General features: G+C 53.0%; 1 protein-coding gene across 7 annotated transcripts in view; it reads right to left on the bottom strand.

Annotated features, from left to right (window-relative positions):
- Positions 1-7,608: 7,608 nt before the first annotated feature.
- The window catches only part of PAX5 (paired box 5), a 183,229-nt gene continuing 165,551 nt past the window's right edge, over positions 7,609-25,286 (bottom strand). For all 7 annotated transcript variants that reach the window (XM_070480253.1, XM_070480249.1, XM_070480254.1 and 4 more), the window contains 2 exons: positions 21,516-21,602; positions 7,609-14,694 (listed from right to left, as the gene is read on the bottom strand). In XM_070480253.1, the coding sequence (XP_070336354.1) occupies positions 14,615-14,694; positions 21,516-21,602 (167 nt within the window). In that variant the 3' untranslated portion in view covers positions 7,609-14,614. The remainder of the gene's footprint in view (positions 14,695-21,515; positions 21,603-25,286) is intronic.

Raw genomic sequence — 25,286 nt, 5'->3', positions numbered from 1 at the left:
AGCTCTTCCAATGCTTAACTTCTTTCTCTCAAAGACCTCTTCCCAATAAGGATCAAATATTGACTAAAGCAGCTAACTCCCAGTCCCCAGAGAAGTAGATAATGTTACTATATATTATTCAGAGTAGTGTCTGTTTATGCCCACATCCAGTTTTTCTTTCCCTGAAGCTATTTTGTTAATCTTGAGGAAATGTCCCAAGACATCTTGAAAAACTCCATGTTTTTGGTGGATTTGCTGTGCAATGTCCCTAAAACCATTTGAAGACTGAAAAAAAAAAAAAGACATCCTTGGGTGAATTCTCACCCAAGCATCATTCTTCCTCAGAAAGAAGTTTCTGGAACAGACAGTCAGGCTTCTCTTTGCAGAAGCCTCACTCTGCCCTCCCCAGTGTTTCCCTCATGGACCCTGAAGCCACCGTTTTTAATAGTTCCCGCAGGAAACCACCTGCTGACAGGCAGTCTGCTGCCATTGGCTGCCTGGCACTTCTTTGGCTTGTGGGTGAGTTCCAATGACAGATGCCTCATTGTGGCCAGAGTTCTGCAATTTCATCCTCCACTTTCTTCCCAGCCATGGGGAGGGCACTAGTGCTCACCGGGATCCAGCTGGTTGGCTAAGCAGGATCCAGTGAAAGTGTTAGTCGCTCAGTCGTGTCTGACTCTTTGTGACCCTGTGGACTATAGCCCACCAGGCTCCTCTGGACAGGATCCAGTGCCAAGGGGCTTTTGAGGGATGAAGATCATCACAGGGAAGGAACCTTCCATATCTTTGATCTCTTATTGACTCTGAGTCCCTCTGGTCAGTGCTTGGTCTCTTGCCCTTGATTCATTGGGAACTGCAGACTCAGCGAGGTTTGTTAGAGGGAAGGTCTGGACAGCAGGTGGTTCAGCTATATGTCCCCTACCCCGCTGTGCAGTCGGAGACATTGAACCCCAGCTGAGGACCTTCTGACATGGGCTCGTGTATGTACGTGTGTGCTAAGTCACTTCACTTGTGTCTGACTCTGCAGCTCTATGGACTGCAGGGGGGTCTTTACCACTAGTGCCATGCAGGAAGCCCTCTGGCACGGAATTAGGCAGGAAGATGACAGTTCTCTCCTGGGAGGAGGGATCTTAGCTGATCCCTCCTGAGTTTCTGAAGTAGGTCTGGGTCCTCTGCCATCTGCGCCTAAGTCCACCCTATCTTCCGTCTCCCCGCAATTCAGTTAAACAAACATTTATTCAACAACAATCGGCTGAATAAATAGTAAGCGAATGAGTCTCTTCTTTGCACCGAGCAGTGTGGGGCGGGCAGTGGAGACGCAGTGGTGTGGCAGGAACTGCTGCTCCTGTTCCAACAGCCACCCTCTCCTTTGCCCGTAGTAATAGGCTTTGTCCCTGGACAGATAGGGCTGCTCAGATAAAGATCACCTTCTCCAGGCTCCTTTGCAGCTAGATATGGTCACGTGACTCAGTTCTGGCCAATGGGATGTAAGCAGAAGTGTCAGGTGCCTACCTCCGAAGAGACAACTGGTTCTCGTTTCTTCGTCTCATCTGTCCTGCTTCCTGGAATGCTGGTGCTGTCATCTTGGGCCTTGGGGCGAGGGACACAGCCCAGGGAGGGCCAACAAGCCCAGGGAGGCTTGTCCTTGTGGGCCTGCTGCCGCCAAGTTACCATACCTACCCTGTACCAACTTTCAGACTCCATATGTGAGACAGAAGAAGAAATCTTATGTCTTGTGTAAGCTACTGTTCCTCTGGATTTCTCAGTCATTCATAGCTAGTCAATTATAGGCAGTAAAATAAGTACTTAACAAAGTTTGAAAAAAGATCATATTCTTTCTAGCTTTGCCAAGAAAACATTGGACTTTTTCAAGGGGAAATTTTGTTTAAAAAAAAAAAAAACTAGATCCTCCTGTTGAAAATATTTCAAATGAAGAGATATCTGTATGTACACATGTACAACTCACTTTCCTCCCACCCCAAGCAAGCGTGGATCAAGGAGCATTGATATTGGCTGAAGGGAGGAGAAAGCACTGGACATTTCACTTTAAAATGCAGATCCTGACAGCAGTTCCCAGTCACCCCAGCTGATTTATGCTTTTTCCTGGAATTTTAGTTTTTCTGGGATTTAACTTTTGGCTGTATCAAGGTGTGGTGAGTTGAGGCATGTAAACACGAGGGCAGATCAGCAGATCTGCTGGCTAAGAAGATACCCACACAGGAAGAGACATCCCAATCTCTCCTGGAAGAAACCTCCAAACTTCCAGGGGATGCTCTTAAAGCCATTTTCCCTCGACTTTGAAGAGAGGAAGCAGCAGCTCTGTCCGTAGGTCTCCTGATCTTGCATTTTCCCCACGCTCCCCACCACTTCCTCTCTGTTTTCTTGTAGTTGTGGTGGTGAATGGGGGGTGGGAGTTACTGAACATTCAGGTCCGTTCTCTGAATTGTCACCTCTCAGCACTGCAGAAGGTGGCTGGACTCCACTCTTAGAAGCTCCATGAAATTTTAGTTTTGACTTTGGGCTTTGATTAGGTAATTTTTGGACAAAAGGAAAAAGTCCACTAAGCATCAGTGCCTGGGATACAGTTAGTGCTCAATAAATGCTAGTAGGTATGATGGTTCAGAGCTCAATTCAAAACGTCTTGTATTTAGAAGCAGGGCAGAAGATCAGAGGGGACCAGAAGCACAGTTACTGATGAGAAGCTGTGGGACTCCTTCAGTTCTCGGGTGGGGAATATGCTTGTTCTTCAAGCCTGGTGTCAGCTTGAGTTCATCTGAGGTTAGGGCAAAGCGTGGAGCAGGGAGCCGGGTAGGACTTACTCAGCCATTCTTTGGCTTCAGCCTCAGCCTCTTCATCCTTCACCTCTCTGGAGTTGGTAGAAAAGAATTGGGTGAGATTAAGATTCTCTGAAATTCATGCGTTCTATAGATACAGCCTGGCTCTCTGCCCCCAGGCCCATTTCCTCTTCTTCAGCGCACAGCAAGACTGCATTTCTCGGCGTCCTTTGCAGCTGGGTGTGGCCACTGGGTTCTGGGAAATTGAATGTGCCTGGGAAGGAAAACCTCCCAAGGTATAATCCTCCATGGTCCTTCCTCTGTGCAGGCTGGATGCAGATAAATGAGATAACCTTGGAAACCACAAGTGGCAGAGCCAAAAGATAAAAGGAGGCTGGATCCTGGAGTCGCCCTGTAGAAGGCTGCCTGCTTATCAGGTACACCCAACCACTGTGTAAGTGAAAAACAGACTGCTGTGTTGTTAAAACATTGAAATTTATGGGGTGTTTGTTACATCAGCTGGTGTTGCCTCAACCAGTACACAGGTTTATACAGTAATTGAGGAAATGAGTTTGCATCCCATTGTCCATGCTTTAACAACTTCTAGGAGTTTCAGAAGTTTACCTGCCATGCTCCATAAAGTATGCACAGTGTTTTAATTCCACTTCCCAGGAAGATTTTCTTTCCAAACCCTCTTCAGGGGCCTTCCCTATTAAAAAGACCCATTTATAGAAACTACTACTTAGCATTTTTGGAACTTGTTATCCTATTCAGCAGAGTCTAAGTCAGGAGGCTTTGAACTCGGACAATTACTGCTCTTGATTAACAACAAGAACTGATGAGTTGGCCTTTCCAGTGTGCTAAGCAAACTCAGCCAAGCAGAAAATATCACTGAAGGGGAAACAACGGGAAGTGATTTTCTTGGTTACATTACTAGCCGTCGCGATGTTTACACATGTTTGTGGATAATGTGGGAACCTCTGCTGCCCATGCCCTTCCAGATGACACTGTTGGGTTTGAAACACCATGAATGCCACTTGACCTGGGCTTTATAAATGTCAGGAAATGGGAGTGGGCAGGCCCAAGCACAAGACTACCGCTGTGCTCTTTAGAGTCCCTGCTCCTCTGGGTGTCCCCGGGGCCAGCACCCAGGCCTAGCCATCAGCAGGCAGCTGTGGCCTGGTCCTGTTGGACAGCGCAGTGGCAGCCTGGAGGCATGTCCATTTCCTCGCACCCTTGCCCAAATCGGGTATTTAAAAAAGACCTTTGTGAAGTTGAACCATGTTTCTGATCTTGAATTGGACATTGACTAATATTTAGTATTTCTTCATTTATGAATGATCTCTGCATGTCCTTTTTGGCTCAGGCGGTAAAGCATTTGTCTATAATGCAGGAGACCTGGGTTCGATTCCTGGGTTGGGAAGATCCCCTGGAGAAGGAAATGGCGGCTCACTCCAGTACTCTTGCCTGGAAAATTCCATGGATAGAGGAGCGTGGTAGGCTACAGTCCATGGGGTCGCAAAGAGTTGGACACGACTGAGCGACTTCGCTTTCACTTACACTTTCATGCATGTCCTTTACCTATTTCTCTTTGAGATAGTATTTTTCATGTGATTGCATACAGTATTTTCATATATTAAGGGCATTGCTCCTATTCACATCTTGTAGGTTTCCCCCCCCCCAAGTTATTTGTCTTTCCTGTGGAAAAAAAAACTGTACATATAAAGGTAAAAAAAGAGAAACACTCAAACGTTTTAGATTTATTAATTTTATTTTGGCTGCACTGGGTCTTCATTGCTTGGAGTGGACCTTCTCTCATTGCGGTGCTTGGGCTCCTCCCTGAAGCAGCTTCTCTTGTTGGGGAGCATGGGCTCTAGGGTGCTCAGGCACAGTACTTAGGGCACTTGGGCTTAGTTGCTCTGCAACATGTGGAGTCTTCCTGGAGCAGGGAGCAAATCTGTGTCCAGGCAGATTCTTTATCACTGGACCACCAGGAAGTCTGAGAAGCAGTCAAATATTTCTGTTTTTTCCTTTGAGACTTTTCTGTCTTTATAAACTTATAAAGTCACATTCCATATTCTTACCTCTGGAGCTTTGTTCACTGTTCCCACTGCCTGGGATGCCTTTCTTTCCTCCCGTCTCTAAAATTTCTTATTGGGATCCTGCCTACCCATCACAGCTCAGCTCAAAAAATCATCTCTTCCAGGAAGCCTTTCCTGATCACTCTTCCCCCAAATGAATGGAATCCCCGCTCTGAGCCTAAATAAATGTTCTGTCTGCCCCACCCATAGGTGACATTGGTTACGCTGCCTGGAATTAAAATGTGCACATCACCTGCCCCAGATGGCAGGCTCCCCGTTGATTCATTTTTGCACTTCCCCCTTCTCTTGGGCTGTTTGGGCTATTGTAACAACAATAACAACAGAAAGCCACAGACCGGGCGGCTTAAATCACAAACATTTATTTCCCAGTTCTGGAGGCTGAGAAATTCAAAATCAAGGTCTTAGCAGATTCAGTGTTAAGTGAGTGCCTATTTCTGTGCCCTCATATAGTAGAAGGGGGTCTTTTTTATTAGGGCACTAATCCCATTCACGAGAGCTCCACTCCCATGACCTAAGCACCTCCCCAAAGTCCTACCTCCATACACCATCACATAGGGGAGTAGGTTTCAATATATGAATTTGGGGGGCAGGGGGAACAAACATTCAGTCTCTTAGGGGAGTAAGATTCAATATATGAATTTGGGGAGCAGGGGGAACAAACATTCAGTCTGCAGCAACCATCCTCCTGCATCTAATACTAAGCCTGGCTCAGAGAAACTTCTAGCTAGAGTTTGATCTTTGCATGGTAAAGTTTTGATTTCTTTATGGCAGAGGCAGTATCTTGACAAACTCACATCCATCATTCAGAAAAAAAATCTTACACAATGCATAACCTGTTCCTCATAACATCTTCCAAGTAAACATTATCATGTATAATACCCATTATACAGATGAAAAACTGTGGCTTCTAGAAGTTAAGAGACAGCTCACATCACCAAACTGACCCTTAAGAACTGCAGCTGAGACTCAGGCTGGGCTTAGGTCCCGTTATCCCTCTGTCTTTTTCATGGCTCTGGTGTAACTCTGTCCCTTGATGGATCACCTCTGTCCCCAGCATCCAGCACGGGGCTTGGCTCCAGTGGAGGTTTGAAGAACAACAACAATAAAAAAGAACAAATGGGCATAAGGCTTGAGCCTCACATGGCAGTCCTCCGGCATCTGCTCCGCCCCTCTTTGTGATGGTTGCTGAGGGCAGAGGAGCTGCTGGACCAGAACGGGCCTGAGTGTGTTCAGGGTGGCATTTCCACCCTCCTTACTGGAAGCTGGTAGGGCTTCCCTATAGCTCAGATGGTAAAGAGTCTGCCTGCAACACAGGAGACCTGGATTCAATCCCTGGATTGGGAAGATCCCCTGGAGAAGGAAATGGCTACCCACTCCAGTATTCTCACGGGGAGAATTCCATGGACAGAAGAGCCTGGCAGGCTACAGTCCATGGGATCACAAAAAGTTGGACACGACTGAGCGACTAACACTTTCACTTTCACTCTACAGGAGGTCTGGCCCAAGCCCACCATTCTGCATTGTATGGGGGCTCCACATGCGCTGGTTACTGCAGACACCGGTGCCCCATGAGGGAGGCAGGCATGACGGCTCTGTCCCCAGAGAGCCGGGGACAAGGGCTGCAGCCTCAGGGGCAGAAGCATGGCTCTGCCTCACTGGTTCCCTTGGGTTTGGAACCCAACCTTCAGTCCCCAAATACTGCTGCTTTCCTTTGAAGTTTGTGCCTCTAAGTCCTGAGTGTTGGGGAGAAAGGAGCTGGGCCAGTTCTCCATGTAGCATCTCTCTCTCCCTCAGGAATCACCTTTGTCACCATCCATTGCCAAAATGAATGGAGGCCGCTCAGCCAGCTTTATTAAATATGAATGAGTCGCAGCCCATGGCCCCCACGCGGTCACTCGCCCACTCCATCTCTGGCAATTACCGTGTCGCGCACACTGTGCCAAGAGGCGCAGCGGTCCCTGCCCGCCCTTGCAGACTGACACTGCCCTGCCCCCTGATGGAAAGCCACCCCAGGCTCCCGTGCAGCCAGAGCGCTCAACTCTGAAGGCCTAGAGACACGGCCCCTTCCCCACGGAAGGACTGTGGATTCTTAGGCCCTGAGCTCTGGCCAGATATGGCCTGTGGCTTTTGAGCCCAAAGACAAAGCCTCCTGGCATGTGCGGCTTCTGAACTCTGTTGCACGTTAGAGGGGTGTGGAGCGTGCCCAGACTGCTTAGGTTCTAGGCAACTTAAAAATCCAGCCTGGTTCAAGGTTAAGAGCATGTGTGCACGCATACACCATTACTGAGCATACATGCATGTTCACTTTCACAAGAACCCCTAGATAATAAGCTTCACATTAGCAGGGTCCTTGTTTGCCAAGTTTGCCAGTGCTAGGGACAGAAGAGATGCTCAACCACTCCGCCGAATGAATGAATGAGGCGGGTGTTACGGGCCATTTTGGAGCTAAGGAAATTGAGGTTACAGAACTCAGCCAATGATCCCCATCACAAGTCAAATCCAGGGGTTTAACTCTCACTCTCCACTGGCCCAGGGGCTGGCAGTTTGCCTGGAACCTCTCAAGGGTGAGGACTCTGCCTCTCCCACCCCTGCCCAGGACCCAGTCCAAAGCACCAGCACATCATTCAAGCTGCACAGATTTGTTTTGACCCCGATTTTATCAGGAGAGCCAATAAAACTCCCCACAACTCTGATGGGCTTTGTCAAAGCTATCAAAGACCATCTATGAAGTTGTAAAAATGAATGCAATCAAATGTTTTTTCTGAACTTAAAAAATTACTTTTATTTTAGGAACCAATAAAATTATGGCAAATATTTACAAATAATTATCTCACATAAAGGTTACATAAAATCAATTCTTCACTAGGAACAGTCACTCATGAAAAGACACACAGATATTGAAACTACGCCAATCTTATTGCAAGTTTGTCCAACTAATCTAAAATAAAGGTGTTGCGGTCAATCATTTAACTTAGAATATAACCACAAATTCCAGGTTCAGTGAGAAAAAAATTGAAAAAATGAAACCAAAATCCCACCCCTCTTTTTTCCCCAGTCCCACCCCCAGCCCCTGCCCTCCTCCCAACAAAAGAAAAATATGTCTGACATCTTTGGCAAATTGGCACTGCTGTTAATTACATTCAAATATTATTACACACAAAAGCAACACACATCACTAAGGAAAAAAAAACACCAATATTTCAAGTCAATTATTTTCTACTAGAAAAAAAGAATACAAAACATACACATTTTTAAGAAGCATTTTCTTTTCAATCTGTTGGAGACATCATCTCCCACTTTCAAAGGCAATTCAATTGTGGTATTTTTTGTTTGTTTTTTGTGGTTTTTTTGTTCTTTTTTTGTACTTTTTTTTTTTTTTAACAAGTAAGCATCTATGCAGGCATCACAAACTTTGGCGGTAACAGTAGATATGTATTTTTTTTTGATGCTGGAAGGTCAGTCCCTAAGACAGTCAACTGTCTCAAAGAATGAAAAGCAAAAATCCATGTGTCTGCCTGACAATGAGTTCCATTTGCAATGTAATCTGCATTTCTACAAATACTCAATGTCCAAGGCCACTAGAGACTGAAAAACCAGGGCAGCATCTTCCAGCAAGAGTCAGGGCAAAACCCGAGTCAGATTTCCACCCTCGGCCCAAACTTGGAGGCTCAAAGGCTGGGCGCAAGAAATGGTGTCTCACTGTCCCCATCCCCACACTGTGCTGGCAGCTTGGATCCAGGGCACGGGTCTGCCTCTTCCTGAGCCTCAGGACAGGCTACTGCCAGGTTTGCTCGCCTCCTCTGACCAAAGGCAAGAAGAGCAGGCAGGAACTGGCATGAGAAGACTCAGTGCTTCCTCTGAGTTTCAAGTACATCTGAGGTGTCGGGGTGAGAGTGTGTGTACACTCACATGGGCACGTATGAAGGGGAAGGCCAGATTTGGAGGCTCTGAGCTTTGCAGGGTGTTGAAAATAGACTCAGGACTTATTTATTTTCTTTTAGCTTTATAGCAATTAATTGGCTATTGATTGGTTGGAATGTTCAACTCTCCATTTCCTCAAATACAATAAAATAGTTTCATTAAAATGTATTCATGCTTGAAAATAAGGGAGCCATTAAATGGTTTCCTTTCTGTTCCACTCCAAGGGAAATGCACTGTTTGTAAATCAACAATCCATCATCCAAAATCACTTGTTCTTTACGGTGCTTTTGGAGAAGATGGGGGATGTGGCCACGAGGGTGGCGACCGTGGGGATAAGAGCAGCCCTGGGGCTGCAGTGGGTGGGCCCAGGCTGGGACGAGTGAGGCTGCAGGGCCTCCTCCAGCCAGTCCTGAGTCTGGGAGGAGGGCCCCCAACTCCCAAGGAGTCCCTCCCTGCCATGCTCAGCATTGCCAAAGCTGAGGGGCAGAATTCCTGCCCTTTCCCTCTGGCCCAGAGGCCAAATATACCACCTGAGACCAACTCCCTTTTAGAATTCATCAAGATTCCCTCAATAAATGGATAAGCAGCTGCATTTTCTCCTCATGTGGCCAGGAGTCTTAGGATGTGGGAAGAACAGACTTACTGAATGGTAGTTCTGTTTACCCTTGGGGGTGAGCTAACAGAACCCCTGGGAACATGTGGATTGAAACTCTAGAATGGTAGGGATGTCACCCCGAGGTCCCCTTTGATTGGGGGGTGTGGAGTCCAGGAATGGGACCCCGTGTTGAGAAATTACAGCGAATGAAAGATCAGCTGGTGCCTGCCTGCTCCCGGCAAGAAGCGCCCTGTCAGAGAGGCTGCAGCCCCCTCGTCAGGAGAGCGGGCTGGCAGGGGACTTGCTCCCGGTCGGCCCCCTGGGACCTGGCCGCCACTTTGGAGGCGCAGCCTTGCTGACAGTGGGGAAGGCTGATCAACACCGCAGCCCCACCATGAATATGCAAGAGGGAATCCTGAGTTTCGGGGACAACAAGGGACAAGGGGCCGAAGGGGCTGCCAGGAGGTGGGGCAGAATGCAGGCTAGGAGTCATGGCCTGACTGTCCAACTTTTCAGTAATGTATTTTGTTACCTTTTACGAAATGCGCTTGCCTTGGACCTCTCCGAGGCCCAAAGAACTAAAGGAATGCATTCTCTAGCAGTACCAGTGTGCGTGCCTGGAAACCATCAGTGGTGGGCTCCTGGGCTGGTGAGGCCAAGGCCGCAGGGCCGCCTCTTAGCAGGAACGTCAGGGAGCTGGTCTCTCCTGCAGGGCTGTGGATCCACCCACGCTAGCCTGGCCCTGGCCAGTCCAGGGGCCTGGATTCTTCTTTACCCCTGTGGCAGCTGTGTCTCAGACCTAGCTCGTTTCCAGGTATTTGTCAGGAGTGCTTGGTTTGTTTTCAACGTTTGCTCTTCACGGCTTGGAGCTAAATTCTAACTGGAGTATCACCCAGAAGAGGGTGGCTGGAGCCAGAGGCTGCCACGGCAGGGCATTAGCTCAGGGATGTGACTTCTCGTAAAGAGATTTCATCCTCAGCTCCCCTGTGGCCACATCTGGGGTGCTTCCCTGGACCTGTGAAAGACCCTGGCAGCACTGACCTCCCCTCAAAGCCAACAGTCCCCTGTCCCGACCACATCCCGTGGTCTACCCCTCCCGCCTGCAAAGCCCACACAGCCTTCGAGAGCCGGGAGTGTGGGAAGGACAGGGTAGGTCCTGCGGGGGCCTGTTCCTGCTGCTGACTTGCTGAACCGCCTCTCTGAGCTCCGTCTCCCTCGATGTCCTTCATCTGCAATGAAGGACAAGGAGGTGAAGAAGAAGGGAGGCACTGATTAAAGACTGGGGGGTCACAAGCTGGTGACCCATGGGTCAAACTTCACCCAGACAGAGCATTTTAAAGTTCTCACACTTGAATGCCATTGGGTCAGGCAAGCACCCACCAGCTAGGATGCCTCTGCCCTGGAGAAGGGACATGGTCACCCCACCTGCCCGGCCCAGGAAGCAGCTGCTCCAGGGCCCTTGAGATGGTGACAGTTGCTTCCCAAGGCTGCAGGCACCCCTAATGGTCCAAATCTGGGGACTACTGCATATTGTCACAGCCAGGTTTGGAGTCTGTTCCATAAGAAGGATGAAGAAAAGAGGAGTGTGGGGACATCTCTCCTGACACTGGCGCCCGGGGCCCTGAAAGTCAGAGCCAGGCCCACGTGCAGGGCCCTGCCAGGCCTTGGGTGAGTTCCCATGCCCGCTGAGTCTCAGGCACAGCAGGGAAGGCATAGGGATGAAACCTCAGAAGTGTTGGCGTGGATCTGGCAAAGACCTTGCATTTTTTCAGTGTTAATGGGAATCAAGTTGGACCAGCAAAGTCACCAACACCCTCCACCAAGCCAGCCTCCGAGTCACTGTTTTTTCTTTCCTCACTGCAGGTCTTGGGGTTTCTAGGAGACTGAAGGGTATTTCTAAGCCAAACATTCCCATGACAGGAGCATGAATCTGAAGAGAGAATGAAGCTGGGAAATCTGAGCATTCTCTTCACCTCTGTCTTGCCATGTAAGCCTCTCACTTTTCCCATCTATAAAATTGTGATCTTTGCCCCAAGGGATGGTCAAGGATTGCAAAGCACCATACAAACATCAGTTATGAAAGGGCGAACCCTAACTAAGGCGCCTTGGGAAAGGGATGTGGATTTGATATGTCATCAGATTTTTCTAGGTTGCAGATAGAGTGATGATATGAAAATTTTTTGTAAAATCTACAATGTCCTTTTCAAAAAGGGCTGGAACACAGCGCCGAAGGCCCACGGAGCAACGCCCCCGGCCTCCTGCCACGATGCTGGTGAAAGCCCTGGCCTTGTGTTTTCCATTCAGAATTCTCTGGCACCTACTCAACGGCTTGTGTCCTCCGGAACCTTCCACTCCAAAAGCTCCTCGGCAGCTCTGCAGGCAGCATGGGAGCTCCGTGGGTGAGATCAGGTCCACGTGTGGGACATGCATGTGCCTGCACGTACGCCTGTGCTTCTGCCTGGCAGCCCAGGAGCCAAGTGCTTGTCTAATCAACACAGATGCAATCTGAGGACTCCAGAGGCGCGAGGCGGGAAAGGCATGGAGGGGGCTCATCACAGGTCAGGGGGAGGAGCAGGATGGGGAGAGGGGTACACTTGGGGCCAGGTGGGCTTTGGTGAGAAAGGATAGTGTGCGCTTAGGTAGCCAGTTCAGGGAAACGTGACCTCCTCCCAACAGCCTGAGACCACAGGAGCGTCAGGATCCAAGGTGTGGGTGTCAGAGGCCAAGAGGCCTGTGCTGCAGACCCCAGACTCCACCACTTTCTCTGGCAGGGAGGGAAGGTGGGAGGGTCCCGCTGACATACCTGCTCCTGTCCTGCCTGGCAGATGGAGGTGCGAGCCGGTTCATCTGGGCTCCTGGAGGTGGGCACTGGCCCAAGCTGCCTCCTTTCTTTGCACAGCAGGTTTCAGGATGGGGGGTGTGCCCGCGGTGAGCCCACTGGGGCCACCTCTGCCCTGGGGACTGGGCTTTCTTGGAGGTTCTAACAGCCCCAGGATACATTGTCTGAGGAGGTGGCCCAGAACCGTCTCCTGCGCCCTCACCATCAACTTCCCGCCCCAGGGAAGGAGGATCACTACAAGCAAGAGTCAGGGGGCTGAGCCCAAGCCCCATCTCCACCAGTGGCTGCCTGGGGACTCCATCTTGCCGAGCCTCGGTTTCCCCTTCTATTCTCCCACCTTATAGGGGTATTGTGGTGGCGGGGGGACATGTGGTGGTGGTCAGAGAAGGTCTGCTCTGTCTCCCTGCCTGGTCCTAGGTCTCCCCGAGCGAGGCTTCAGTTTCCCCTGAGGAGAGCTGACTTACGCCTTCCTCAAAGCTGATTTTCACCCCTCTAGGTGTTCTTTTTTTAAAAACTTGGTCCAAATATTAGCAGGACTCAGGTGCCCCCGTCTTCCTGCTCAGAAGTGGAGGGCCTGCCCCAGATGCCCCTGTCATAGCCCCGGCAAACGGGCAGAGGAAGTAAGGGAGGGAGAGAGAGCTGTCGGGTCGTCCTGCAGGGGAGCCCTACTGGGCCAAGGCAGCCGAGGCTCAGAGAGGTGAAAGGTCTTGCCTGAGGACCCACAGCACGGCAGGCTAAGGTACAGCCAGACAAGACCTCTTGGGCCTGATGACATCAAGCATGGCGCTCTCCACCCCAGCTCCTTGCCAGCCTGGTGACATGCAGACATCGGGCACATTGTCACAGGGGATGGCCAGGTCCACTGTCACGGCCATCATTCAGTCCAGATTTGGATGACGCCTCTCCCCGGCTGTTCTGAGTGGGCAAGAGATAGTATGCAAGGAATAGAGGCCCAAGGCAAAGAGATGGTGGCCCCTGGTACCTCCATTTCAAAACCACTCCCAGTTCACACACTAGTTCCTCACTGCCTGTCCCGTTCCAGGAAGCTTTCCTCTGCTCCCCAGATCCTCCCAGGTCGCTTTTTCTGACCACTCCAGCCCACAGTGAGTTCTCCCAACTCCCACTCCAGGCTACCAAGGCCCTTGGCCATGGCCTGACCATCACAGCCCCTTGTATCAGCAGGTAGGTACCCACGATGCAAAGAAGGCATCCGCCCCTACCCGAGCACCTTGGTTCCCAGCTGCATAGTAGGCTCAATGAGATGGAGAGGGGCTGCTCAGGAAGTTCTGGCTGACTGCTGACGATGTTTGTGGTCCTTGGTCCAGACAAAGTCCTTTCTGTTAATCACTGTCTACGTGGCAGGGACAGGCTTGCCCTGAATCCACTCTCTGGCATCTTGGAAGGTGGGAGAAGTGTCCGTGGTGGGTGTCCAATGTGATTTGAGCCTGGGCGCACCTTAGTAAACACATCCCAGTTCAGTTCAGTGGTCCAGGGGCAGGGGGTCTGGAGAGCCTCATGCTTCGCCTTGGACCATCATCTTCTGGGTCTCGTCCGGCCCTAACGTTCCAAGTCCACAATGCAATTGGTGTCTTGGATGCCATCTCACTTTAGAACAGTAGCTGAGGAATCTCCTAGACAGTTCTCTTGTGAGTCCTTTGATACAGAAAAGAGCTGCTTGCACTGCATTGGGCCCAGGGAAATGGGGGCAGGAAGCCAGGAAGGGGTCTTGGGGGGAGGGGGGTGCTTAGAGCAAAACCAACCCAATGAGACTCTTAGTCCAGATATTAAAGAAGTAGCATGAGTGGAGACTGGGGTCGGGAGGTGGGCATCCTTAGTCTTAAGGGCACCTCCAAACCCACCTTTGGGGGTACCCAGGGCAGAACGGTGGCTCTGTGCACAGGTCCAAGTCCTCCTGTGACACTTCCAGAATGCTGGATGCAAAATGGGTGGGCAGTCTGCTCAGCTGGACCCTCAGGCCCACAAAAAAAGCAAGAAGGTATTTACATGGGTGCTGTTGAAGCAACGAAAGCAAACTTCCCCTTCCAGGCCTGGGGCAGGAAGAGGGGTGGATGGTCAGACAGCTCGGGTGTGGGGGTGTGGGGGGGTGCTGTCAGGCTGCGCTGGGGCTGTGGTTGTCTGCAGAACAGTCTGTCGGTTTGCAGTCACCACCGGGAGAAGCTCGTAAGTTGACCTTAGAAATGGACAGGTGTCTAGAAGTCCAATAGCTCTATCATAGACCCTGGAGTCCCTGGCAAGAAATGCGGGAGGGGGTTTCTGGCGAGTGGGGGGTTGCTGGGGGGGATGGTCTCACTGGGCCCCTCTGGCTGTGTCTGGAGGGGGCTGGGAGGCTATGGCCTTCAGTGATATGTGTCAAAGATGCTTGGCGCCTGCCTGGCTCTGGGGGTCAGTGGCGGTCGTAGGCAGTGGCAGCTGTGGGCGGCGCGGCTCCTCTGGCGGCAGCAGCGCTGTAATAGTACGGGGAGCCTGGAAGAGACAGGAGAGGCCGCAGAGTTGGAGGGGGACCTCGCACCCCGAGCTCTGTACCCGGGTCCCTTTCCACCCGCGTCCGCTACCTCTGTCCCTTCCTCTCACTCTCCCAGTCCAGACCACTGTCCTCTCTCACCAACATCTTGGTCCCTCCTCAGGCCACTGCCTGCCTATAGGTTTCAGGGCCTCCTCGCCAGCTAGAGCTGGGGCGGGCAGCCTGGGGCCGATCCCCACCCCCGACTCGGTAATTCATGCTTTACTGGGACCCGGCCTTGGCCTGCTGTTTCTGCGTTGTCTGTGGTGCTCTCAGGCTGCTGCCGCGGAGCTGAGTGTTACATCAGAGCCCACATGGCCTGCGGAGGCTGACATATTCACTCGCAGGTCCTTTACAGGGAAAGCGTGCTTTATGGGAAAAGATTTCTGGCCAGGAACATGAAAAGTCATCACTTCTTAGTTTGGCCCGTGGAAGCTTGGTGACCTAGCCCTGCCAACCTCTGAACTTCCCTCCACACCACCACCCTCCTGCTCACACTCAGGCACCCCGCTCCTGCAGAATCCAATTCCACAACCCTCTCAAACACACCAGAGTGCTGGTGACCGCTACCGCGGGGGGAGCACTTGCCTCCCACCCTGCCACGTCCTTTACACATGTTGTCTCACTTAACCCACGGGGCAGGTGGCGTTAGCCCATTTCATCATACTCCCGTGCCTCTGCGCCTTTGCCATGCTCTGCCTGCTGCCTGGAACAGCCTGGCTGCACCTCACACCCGCTTCCCTGTCTGCTGCATAGCGCTGCCTCCTTCAAGTCCCCGAGTCCCTGTCTCCTCCTCTGGGACACCCCCTTTCCTGAGCCTACGCCCTGCTGCAGGCTGGACCACATCCTCTGATCACTTCCTTCTCTCCGTCTCCCCCCTTCCCCTGGATGGAGAGTCCCACAAAGGGGCTGGGATCTGCTGTGCTCCGTGTTCACTCTCAGCCCCCAGCCTGGGGCCCAGCACGTGCTGCGTGCTCATCTGGGTTGGCTGAGAAAATGAGCAATAGCGCTGAGTGAACCAGCAATAGTAAAGACTCTGCCCATTCATTCGTTTATTTTTCCGACCCCACTGGCTGCGGTGCTGGGCAATAATGAACAAACGCAGGCCAATGCTCAGAATCAAGAGGGGATCAGAGCTCTGAGAACAGAGCTCTGGGAATGCGAGATTATCCTGGCAGAGTCAGGCTCTTCCTAGAGGAAGCAGGTTGGGTTGAGCTTGGGGGATGTGGAGGTTTGTGTATGTGAATACATGGGAGGAGGGAAGGGTATGGCCCTGCTTCCTGTGACCTCCGGACAGAGCCAGCGTGGGGCCTCCTGTTTCGATGCTGGGTTCTTCCCACTGTCTCTGGGCTGCTATCTTTGATGACATGCTTTGGATGAGGCCTCCAGGAGCCCTGCTCTGTGCTCAAACTTCTCCCCAGGGACGAAAGCATCTGAGGATTCTCAGGGGGACAAGCAGATTCTCAGAGCCATGGAAGTTAGAGACACTGGGCCATCCCCTCCTTTTATGGGTGAGGGTGGGGGTGGTGGAACTGAGGCTCAACAAACCAAAGTCATGTGCTCAAAGCCACAGAGCCTGGCCTGGAATTCTGGATGTCAGTCCTGGATCAGGACTCTTTGGGCCATGATGCAGTTCACCGCCTATACAGTCATGTTGGAGAGCTGTGTTTATCCAAGTGGCTAGCAGCTGGGGTCCTGCCAGCCACTGCAGACCATGTGTCTGATGGGGTAGGAACAGTAAGCTTCTTAATTCCCCAGGGGAGGTGGCTCATTCTGAAATCTCACCCAAATCTAAACCAGTCCTGGCAACTCTCCCAGATTCCATGACTGGGCACTAAGGCCTGGAGATTGCCATTCAGGCTCTATCATTCCTGGTTGAGTGACCCTGGACAAGTGGCTTCACTTCTTGAGCCTCAGTTTTCTCCTTTGTAAAAGGAGGTCACAGGGGGTGCTGTATGAGGGCACCCACGAGGTAAAGATGTGAAGGTGCTTTGGAAATTGGCACTTTTCTAAGCCCTGTATATCCTTTAACTCTTGTAATCTCCACAACAGTTCTATCAGGTAGGCACTAGTATTGCCCCCATTTAGCAGACAAGGAAACTGAGGCACGGAGAGAATAAGGAGTTTGCCCACGGTCACCCTGCTAGTATGGAATCAAGAGGACAGGGTTGACCTTTGCTACCAGCTCTCCAAACCCAGCCCTAGTTGGTGGACATAATTCTCCATCCTGGCCCCCAGGAGGGCAGTATGGCTCAGGCAGTAGTGACAGTGGGGGAGCAGTCAGTGCTGGAAGGCACGGGCACCGGCGCCAGGCCGGAATATTCCCAGAGATGGGTTTTTCTGCTGCCTCCTGCCACCGCCCTGGTTGGACTCTTGCCTCAGGTGTCTGTCAGCCTTCTCTGCTCTCTCTTCTGTGCAATGGGGCCGGCCACCCCCGGAGCATCTGCAATGCCAGCCTTGCACCCTCCCTTCAGGGCCCAGGTGAGAGGGGGGTGTGTGTGTGTGAGGTAAAGGCCAGCCCCACAAGCCCAGGCCTGGCACAGAGTCAGGGAAGTCACAGGGGCTGCCCACAGAAATGAGGGACAGGACATCCTGGCTCGGCCCTCCGAGCTTCCCTGGAGCAGCTCTCACCCTGGGCTCTGACTCTCTCCCCTCTCAGAGCCTAATCTCTTGGCCAGGCCGTCCAGCGGCCCCAGTGTGAGGGCCCCATGGCAAAATCAAAGAACGCCTGCATTTACCGTGAGAAATGAAAACATCACCTCACAAAGCGCTCTGTCTTCCTGGTGCCCATTAGACCTCTGTCTAGAATAAACTTGTCCTTTCTTCTGTCATTTTTCGTCTCTAATTCACATTATCATCAATTTACTTCTTGACACAGTCATTCCGGGCTCCTACTCTCTCTCTAATCCCCTTACAGCGGCCACAGGCGCTCCGGTTCTAATCCTAATTGACCACAGCGGCCTTTCTTCCTGCCGCTAGCCCGCCACCCCGCCTGCCTGGGGCCCCAACGGGATGCCGGATCCTGGCCTTCCTGGCTGGGCCTGGCGCGGGGAGCCCGCGGGCAGCTCCCAGGAAGGAGCGAGAAGAGAGCCTCAATAGGTGGCATCACCTGTCCTCACTTTGGCGGTGTGTCCCTGAACAAGGCTCCCTTCCGCCAGACCGGCTGAGGTGTGGGCAGGGTGTGTGAGAGTCTTCCTGTTTCCACAGCTCCCCCTGTGGCGCAGAAAAGCCTTGGAGCAGAGTACCCCTGACACCCTCCCTAAGCAGCAGAAATGGCAGGTCTACTTCTCTAGCCCGGAGGGTTTCCTCCAGCTGAAGCCCTGAAGACCCTGGGGGAAGGGCAGGCTGGTGGAGGGGAGCAAGCCTGGAACTCACCACTTAGGGCAGAGCAACACACGGCAGGGTTTCCCAGGTGGCCCTAGCGGTAAAGAAGCTGCCAGCCAGTGCAGGAGCTGTAAGCGGCACGGGTTTGATCCCTGGGTCGGGACGATCCCCTAGAGCAGGACATGGCAACCCACTCCAGTATTCTTGCCGGGAGCATCCCATGGACAAAAGAGCCTGGCAGGCTATAGTCCATGGGCTGCAGAGAGTCGGAGAGCATGCATGCATGGCAGAACAAACTTGGCGTCTCCCTCGTCTTCAGGAAAGTGAGGTCACTGCATTCGGGGTCTCGGGAGAGCATCATGACCAGCTCGCGCTTGAATGATGCTGCTGGTGGCCGTTATCTTCCTTTTACACCTGAGGCAACCGAGGCCCCGCTTGGTGATGACCTGACTAAGACTCCCCGGGCTACAGACTTGGGCAGTACAAGGGCCATTTCTCATGTTGGTAACAGCCCAACACTGTTCACACGTTTCTTGTGTTTCCAGAATTTTCTGGTGTGAGCCCCTGCTGGGAGTGGGTGCAGAGGCGCCCCGCTCTGGGTGGTGACAGGACAAAGCTCCCAAACACCTGGTCGAAGCAGCAACACAAAGCAGACTGCCTGTCGGCGCCAACAGCAGGGTGTTTACGCTGGAGCAGCCCGAGCACGCTCCTGGCTGGAGTCCCACCCCATCTCTCTGATCTTCCCAGAGATTCGGGGAGCCCCCACTATTCCATAATAAATTCACTTTCTGCTTAAACTAGTGAGGGTGGAGTCTCGTTTGCAACTAAAAGCCTGACAGATAAAGTAACCCGGCTTTCAGAAACAGACCAGCATTGTTCTCCTGGTGTACAAGGACTGAGTTATTTGGGACTCTCGGGCTTATTCCTATGGAGAGATAAGCCTCTTTTTCTGGTTGTAGTTCTGTTCAGATTGAATTGGTCAGGAAGAGTCAAAGTACCACATCACACACTGACTATTAATACAGGCTCTAGAATCAGGGTGACCTGAGTTTGAGTCCTCATTCTGCTACCTGCATGCTGTGTGACCTCAAGTAAGTTAATTAACCTTTCTGAGCCTCACTCTCTTCATTGGTAAAGATAATCCTATATGCTGTCTAGGGGATAGGATACTTGATAGGATAAAATGAGGGTAAGATAAAAACACACATGAAGGGTTTTGCCCAGTACCTGAACAATTAGCAAGTGCTCACTTGGATGAACAGAGTTTTGATTCTTTTTCTGTTCTCCACGATGGTTCTGGCACCCCTCAAGGCCCTGAGCACATCCTAGCACAGGCTTTCTCATCGCAGCACACCTGCCTAAGGCTCTCTCCCCCGCAGGCTGTGAGCTCTTTAGGACAGAGGCCACAACATTTCCATACCGGACACACAGCCCACACGTAGAATTGTGCATGTCAACTGGATCTCACTCTATCTTGAGCAGCAAAGGCCTTGGATGCAGTCTAGCCCCACCCCTTTGACATCCCCTCGGGCTCCTAGCTGCCCACACAATCAGGTGCAGACGTCTCAGTCTGGCATTCAGGGTCCCCCACCTCCTACTCTATGCCATGGCTACGCTTGCCCGAGCAGCTCCTTTCTCACTTCTCTCATTCTGGAACTTGCAGGCAAATGAGCCTATTGGACACCTCAAAAAATTAGAAAAAGGCAGCCATACCCCTGTGCTGGGGCTCAGGGCTCTGTGCCGCGCATGGGCTTGCTTTCAGCCCCCACCTGTCCCCGTGGGCAGTGCACGGCCATACGTGGAGACCCTAGGTCAACATGGCCTCACTGGTGTCACGTCCCCATCACAAGGAATTCCTCCTACGGTCTGACCCAGGCCTCCTTGTGCCACGTCCCCTGTGGGTCTGTCAGAAGCGCTGGGACCAGAGCCCTGTACGAGGTCGATTTGCAGGGAACAGCTCCCAAGCTCAGGCTCCAGATCCACCCCCGACCCTATCCCTGCTGAAAGGCTGTTTCAGGGTCAGCATTTGCCTCCTGAGACTAAGTGGGCCAACTCAGAACCCAGACCTCTCAGGAGGGCTTGTTTAAGGAAAAGCATAAGGTAAGCAGAGACCTGGTTCAATACTTAGAAGTAATTTTTACCAAAGCCAAAAAATAAGTCTAAGCCATCAGTCCACAGATTCAGCCCCTGCAGGAAGTCATAGAAGGTAAGAGCCCAGTCTTCTATATAATGAAATCTGCAGGCACAGGTCTGGAGCACTAGCTGGCATTGTTCCTTATTTCACCTGAAGTTTTGCATGATACATTTTCAAAATGCTTTGGGCAGTCCAATGCTCAAACGCATGGAAGAACGGCAGCCAGGAAGGGACAGCGTCTGCGTCATTGTCTGTCCTAGTCACCAAAGCACGTTGGGGAAGGGGCCAAGGCTGTGACTTCATGGCCTCCTCTGCAGACCCATGCCTGGCAACTTGAGTTTGAAGACATCAGGTTCTTGCCTTTTTGACGAAGTCTACGATTCTCAGTGCTTAAATAATTCAGAGGATCCAGGGAATTAACAGGTTCGTACTTAAGTAAGCCTTGCTAAGCTGTGCAGACAAACCTGGATGGTCTCAGAGGCCCTTCCGCATCTGACCTTAGTGGAAATTACTCAGCTGATTGCTGGGGAGGGATCCATGTTGCTGCCTGGAGGCTGATGGGCTAACTCCACCCCCAGGGTGATTGACATCTGTGAGGGGGACCCTTGCCTCATGCTCCAAAACCTTCAGCTCCAGCTTGGACTCACCAGCTGGTTTCATGTCAGTTCACTGCAGCAAAATAACGGGCTCCCCTTGGCCTTCTAAGACAGCCCTGTGGGGTGGCTCAAATATCTTTGGTGATGTACACAGATTATGCTGGCCCGGGCCATGGACCATCTGCAGTCTAAGGCCTGGGCAGAGGCTGGGCACCAACTCAGCTCAGCCTGGCACAACCTGGCAGACCTTCAGTCACAGGGCAACCAGTTTCCTGTGGTATCCACAGCAGACATCACTAATCAATATCCGAGCCTCAGAGTCCTTATCAAGACAGACAGCCACTCCCAATCAACCCAAATCGGCCCCTGGCTGCCCTTACTTAGAGATTTATCACCAACCTAGGCAATGATCCTTAGGAAATCTGTTGCTCTTAGGCAGGCACTTTTCCTGCTTTTCTCTTCCTCTCAATGGCCTTTTTAAACCTGTTCCCCTTCTGTGCCGTCTCCCGTCGCCCACTAAGACGCCCGGGGAAGTGCTGACGGCACAAGCCAGCCTGCGGCGGCATTTGCTGTCCTGGAGCTCCAGCACAAACCCCCACGTTGCCAGTGTCTGGGAGCTACCCGCCCCCTCAGTGACCAGGCCTGATGATGTGGAGGGACCCTGGTCCAGTGAGGCCCCGATGGGCAGCCGATGGCCCAGGGGCCCCGCAGGGCCTCTGCCAGTACTCACCGAGCAGCCCCGGGTTGGGGAACCTCCAGGAGTCGTTGTACGAGGGATACTGAGGGTGGCTGTAGGGGCTCCCGGAAAACTCACTCCCTGCATGTGGTGGGTGGGAGAGAAATAGGAACCGAATGTCAAGTCAGGTTCAGAAAATGCCACTGGCACTTGTGTCCCTCACAAACGGCGGGTACTTTGTTTAACTAATAAAGGCAAGTCCGGTTTGCCCCCATATCAAGAGGACAGCTGTCATTGGCATTGTCTGCATTGCCCCTTAGAACTTTATTCATCGGAGTGAATGCCAGGTGATGCTAGTGGTAAAGAATCCGCCTCCCAATGCAGGAGAGGCAAGAGCCACAGGTTCGATCCCTGGGTCGGGAAGATCCCCTGGAGGAGGGCATGGCAACCCACTCCAGTGTTCTTGCCTGGAGAATCCCATGGACAGAGGTGCCTGGCGGGCTACAGTCCGTGGGTCGCAAAGAGTCCGACACGACTGAAGCGGATTAGCACCCATGCACATATTTCCCCTTAGAACATTTTCTTATTCTGGGAGTGAATACCAGTCTCTCACACATGTACCACTGAATTACCACATGCCAGGTATTCCCTAGGGTAGTTGGCCCATTTTGCACATGAGAAAACTGACGCCCAGGGTCTCTCACAATACAGCCTGGAATCACCCAACCCAAGCTCAAAGGCCCACACTGTTTGTTTCTCAGACCTCAGCCCTGACTGAGGTCACTCCAGGACCACAGTGTGGATGCAGGGCCACTTCCCATGTGTTTCCTGAGTGGCTCTGGACTGGAAGGCCAAAGATGACCCCAGCTCTGGTCTAGCCTTCCGGGCTGTGAATCTGGAGGTGGCTGCTCCCCAGGCCTCTCTCCAACAAAGAAGATGAGACATAAATTCAGACCCTCTGCTAGGAGGAGGCGGAGGGCACTTTGCTGACATGAAGGGACGAGGCAAAGGGCTGGGGGAGCACAGAAGAGCGCGGGGTTGGGGCCTCTGGGCCTGGGGGAGGGGCAGGAGCTGCAGGCCGCACCGGGTGGGACAGCACTGGGCGTGGGGGCCAGAGTGGAGCCTGAGGACCGTTCACTCCCGCCCAGCGGCTCTCGGAGCCATGACGCTTGCCTTTGGCACTTCCCTCCCTTCCAGCCGCAGGAGGGCCTCTAGACCACTGGGCAGTCACAGGAGAGGAGCCCAGAATCCCCGTGGCTCTGTAACAGGACAGGCGCTGCCTGTCGGCTCCCTGCGGCTGGGGCTTCTGCAGGCACAGGGGGCCCCCGTGCCTGTTAGCTGGTTTTATGGGCAGCTGGCTATTGAGCGGCTTTTTAGGCCGCTGGTTACAGAGCATGTGGGCCCCTCCCTGGCAGTGGTGACAAGAGTCTCCCAGCCCCGTGAGACCACCCTCGGCACCGCCCATGCTCCCATGGACCCTTTTAGATGCCAAAGGGCCGAAAGGCAGGAGCCTCTAGAAGGGCCACCAGCCCCAAGTCAGGACTTGGAGCACCGCTCTTCCCTGGGAGGCCTCAGCTGACATCTTAGGGCCCCTGGGGCTGCACCAGGTACAGTGGGAACGAAACAGCAGGGCTGAGAGCCAGCCGCTCCCGGCCCTCGGGCCCGGCTGGCCTCCTCCCCACTTCCACCAGCAACCGCAGGCAGAATGTGTGCGTGCGCGCACACACACACACGCACACGTGTGCTCCTCCTCGGGGCTCTCTGGGGGCCACTCCCAGCCTGACAGGCTGAGCCTTCCAATTCTCTGTTTTTTATGCCTCAGTGGTCAGGGTGTCAGGTTCCGGCGAACGAGGGAGAGCGTGGTGACAGTGCGGGGCCGCGAGAGCTCAGCCCCCGGCGTACCCGTCAGCGCCACGGCACCTCCTCCTCCTCCTGGGGGGTCCGGTGGGGGAGCAGAGAGACCGGGTTGCCTGGAGAAGGGGGACAGCTGCACTTCCCCTGGGGCTCTGGGCACCCTCAGAGCTGCCCCATCAGAGGTGCTTCCTGACAGCACTGCGCCTGGCCCTGGGGCATGGGGCTATACCGGCTAAGGCTGTCTCGGCATCTCCATCGAGCAGCACTGGGCCCATCTGCCAGGCCCAGCTCCAAGGCCACCTCTTCCAGGAAGCCTCCTTGATCTCCAGCCCCTCAAAGTACAAGCCTTGGGCCTACCCAGCTGGAGCTACTTAGTTAACTGTGTCCTGTTTTCCATCCTGCATCCTCCCCCCAACTTCGTCCCCAAATTGGCAACAGGCCGTAAACAGTTCCGACTCCTCTAGAGGATGTGCCTAAGTCAGTGCTGCTCACCATCCTCCACCACGTCCCCACCTGCCTGACCTTCTAGAATCTCACTCCGATACCTCTTCCTCTGGGAAGCCCCCCTCAATCCCTTCTGGGGGTGCACTCCATCTCCCACTGAGCCCAACACCAGGTTTACCCTGCGACATGGGAGTGTCCGTCTCCAGGTCAGTGTGACTCCGCTCAGCACCCACATGCCACCCACCCCCCGTGTGACAGCCCGTCCACAGCAGTCAGCGCCCCGGGAACCACCCGTAGCTCCCCACCTCCGCCGTGACACTGCGCTCTCGTCTGCACGGCTCTCTCCCTCACCTCCTTCCAGGCTCTACTCCAAGTCATTTCTAAACCATTTAATTTCCCATGGAAACAACTTCCACTTTCCCTGCTGAACTTTTCTCCATGGAACTGATCACAAGCTAACATATCTTACTAACTGTGTTCATCTTTCTTGTTAATCCTATGTCCTCCATAAGGAGATAAGCTCCCTGGGGCCAGGGAGTGTATGCTTGCATCCCCATGTCTAGCAGGCCCTGAAAACCATTCGTTAAATGAGTGAAGGAGTGGGAACTCCTCCGTCTACCAGAGACGCCTCTCAAGGCTTCCATCATTAACACCAATAGCCAGGGGTTTATTGAACACCTGCTATGTGCTAAGATTCAAACCAGTTTATTTGATCCATTGCCCAGGTTCCATCCACCATGCCGTCCTGCTCCCTGGTGGAAGAAATGAACCTCCAGGGACCTACCCCACCTGGCATGTTTAGAGCAGTGGCGTGGTGGCACCCTCAGTGGGCCACTGTCCTGTGAGATGCCCCATGAGAGTGCGCCCTCTGGGTGAAGGGAGCTTGACCATCTCTGGGGTAAGAGGTCGACCTCACGGCTGGTCCAGCCACATGCTGGGGCATCTGGATGAAGTGCCACACAGGCAGCTGGCAGGGCGTGGGCGGTCCTCACCCACAAGAGGTGGGGGTGGGGTGGGGGTGGGGCAGGTCCTCAGTTGCCGAGGAAGATGCCTGTCTGTAGACCTGGCCTAGCTCAGCCATAAGGATGGCTGGGGAGCAGCAGACCACCCAGACTCGAGCCCACATGATGCCACTGAACCCGGCGGTCCTCAGTCAGTTTGGCACAGAAGCTGAGAGCAAGGGTTCTGGAGCCAGACTGCTGCTGTGGCTGCTAAGTCGCTTCAGTCGTGTCCGACTCTGTGCGACCTCATAGACGGCAGCCCACCTGGCTCCCCCATCCCTGGGATTCTCCAGGCAAGAACACTGGAGTGGATTGCCATGTCCTTCTCCAATGCATGAAAGTGAGAAGTGAGAGTGAAGTCGCTCAGTCGTGTCCGACTCTTAGCGACCCCAAGGGCTGCAGCCCACCAGGCTCCTCCGTCCATGGGATTTTCCAGGCAAGAGTGCTGGAGTGGGGTGCCATTGCCTTCTCCGGGTGGAGCCAGACAGCTGGAGCCCAAATCCTGCATCTGCCTATTCCTAGCTCA

Source organism: Odocoileus virginianus, chromosome 18 (assembly GCF_023699985.2).
Source record: "Odocoileus virginianus isolate 20LAN1187 ecotype Illinois chromosome 18, Ovbor_1.2, whole genome shotgun sequence".
NCBI classification, from domain to species: Eukaryota; Metazoa; Chordata; class Mammalia; order Artiodactyla; family Cervidae; genus Odocoileus; species Odocoileus virginianus.
Note: the sequence above shows the minus strand (reverse complement) of the source record. Positions and strands in the feature narration are given on the sequence as shown.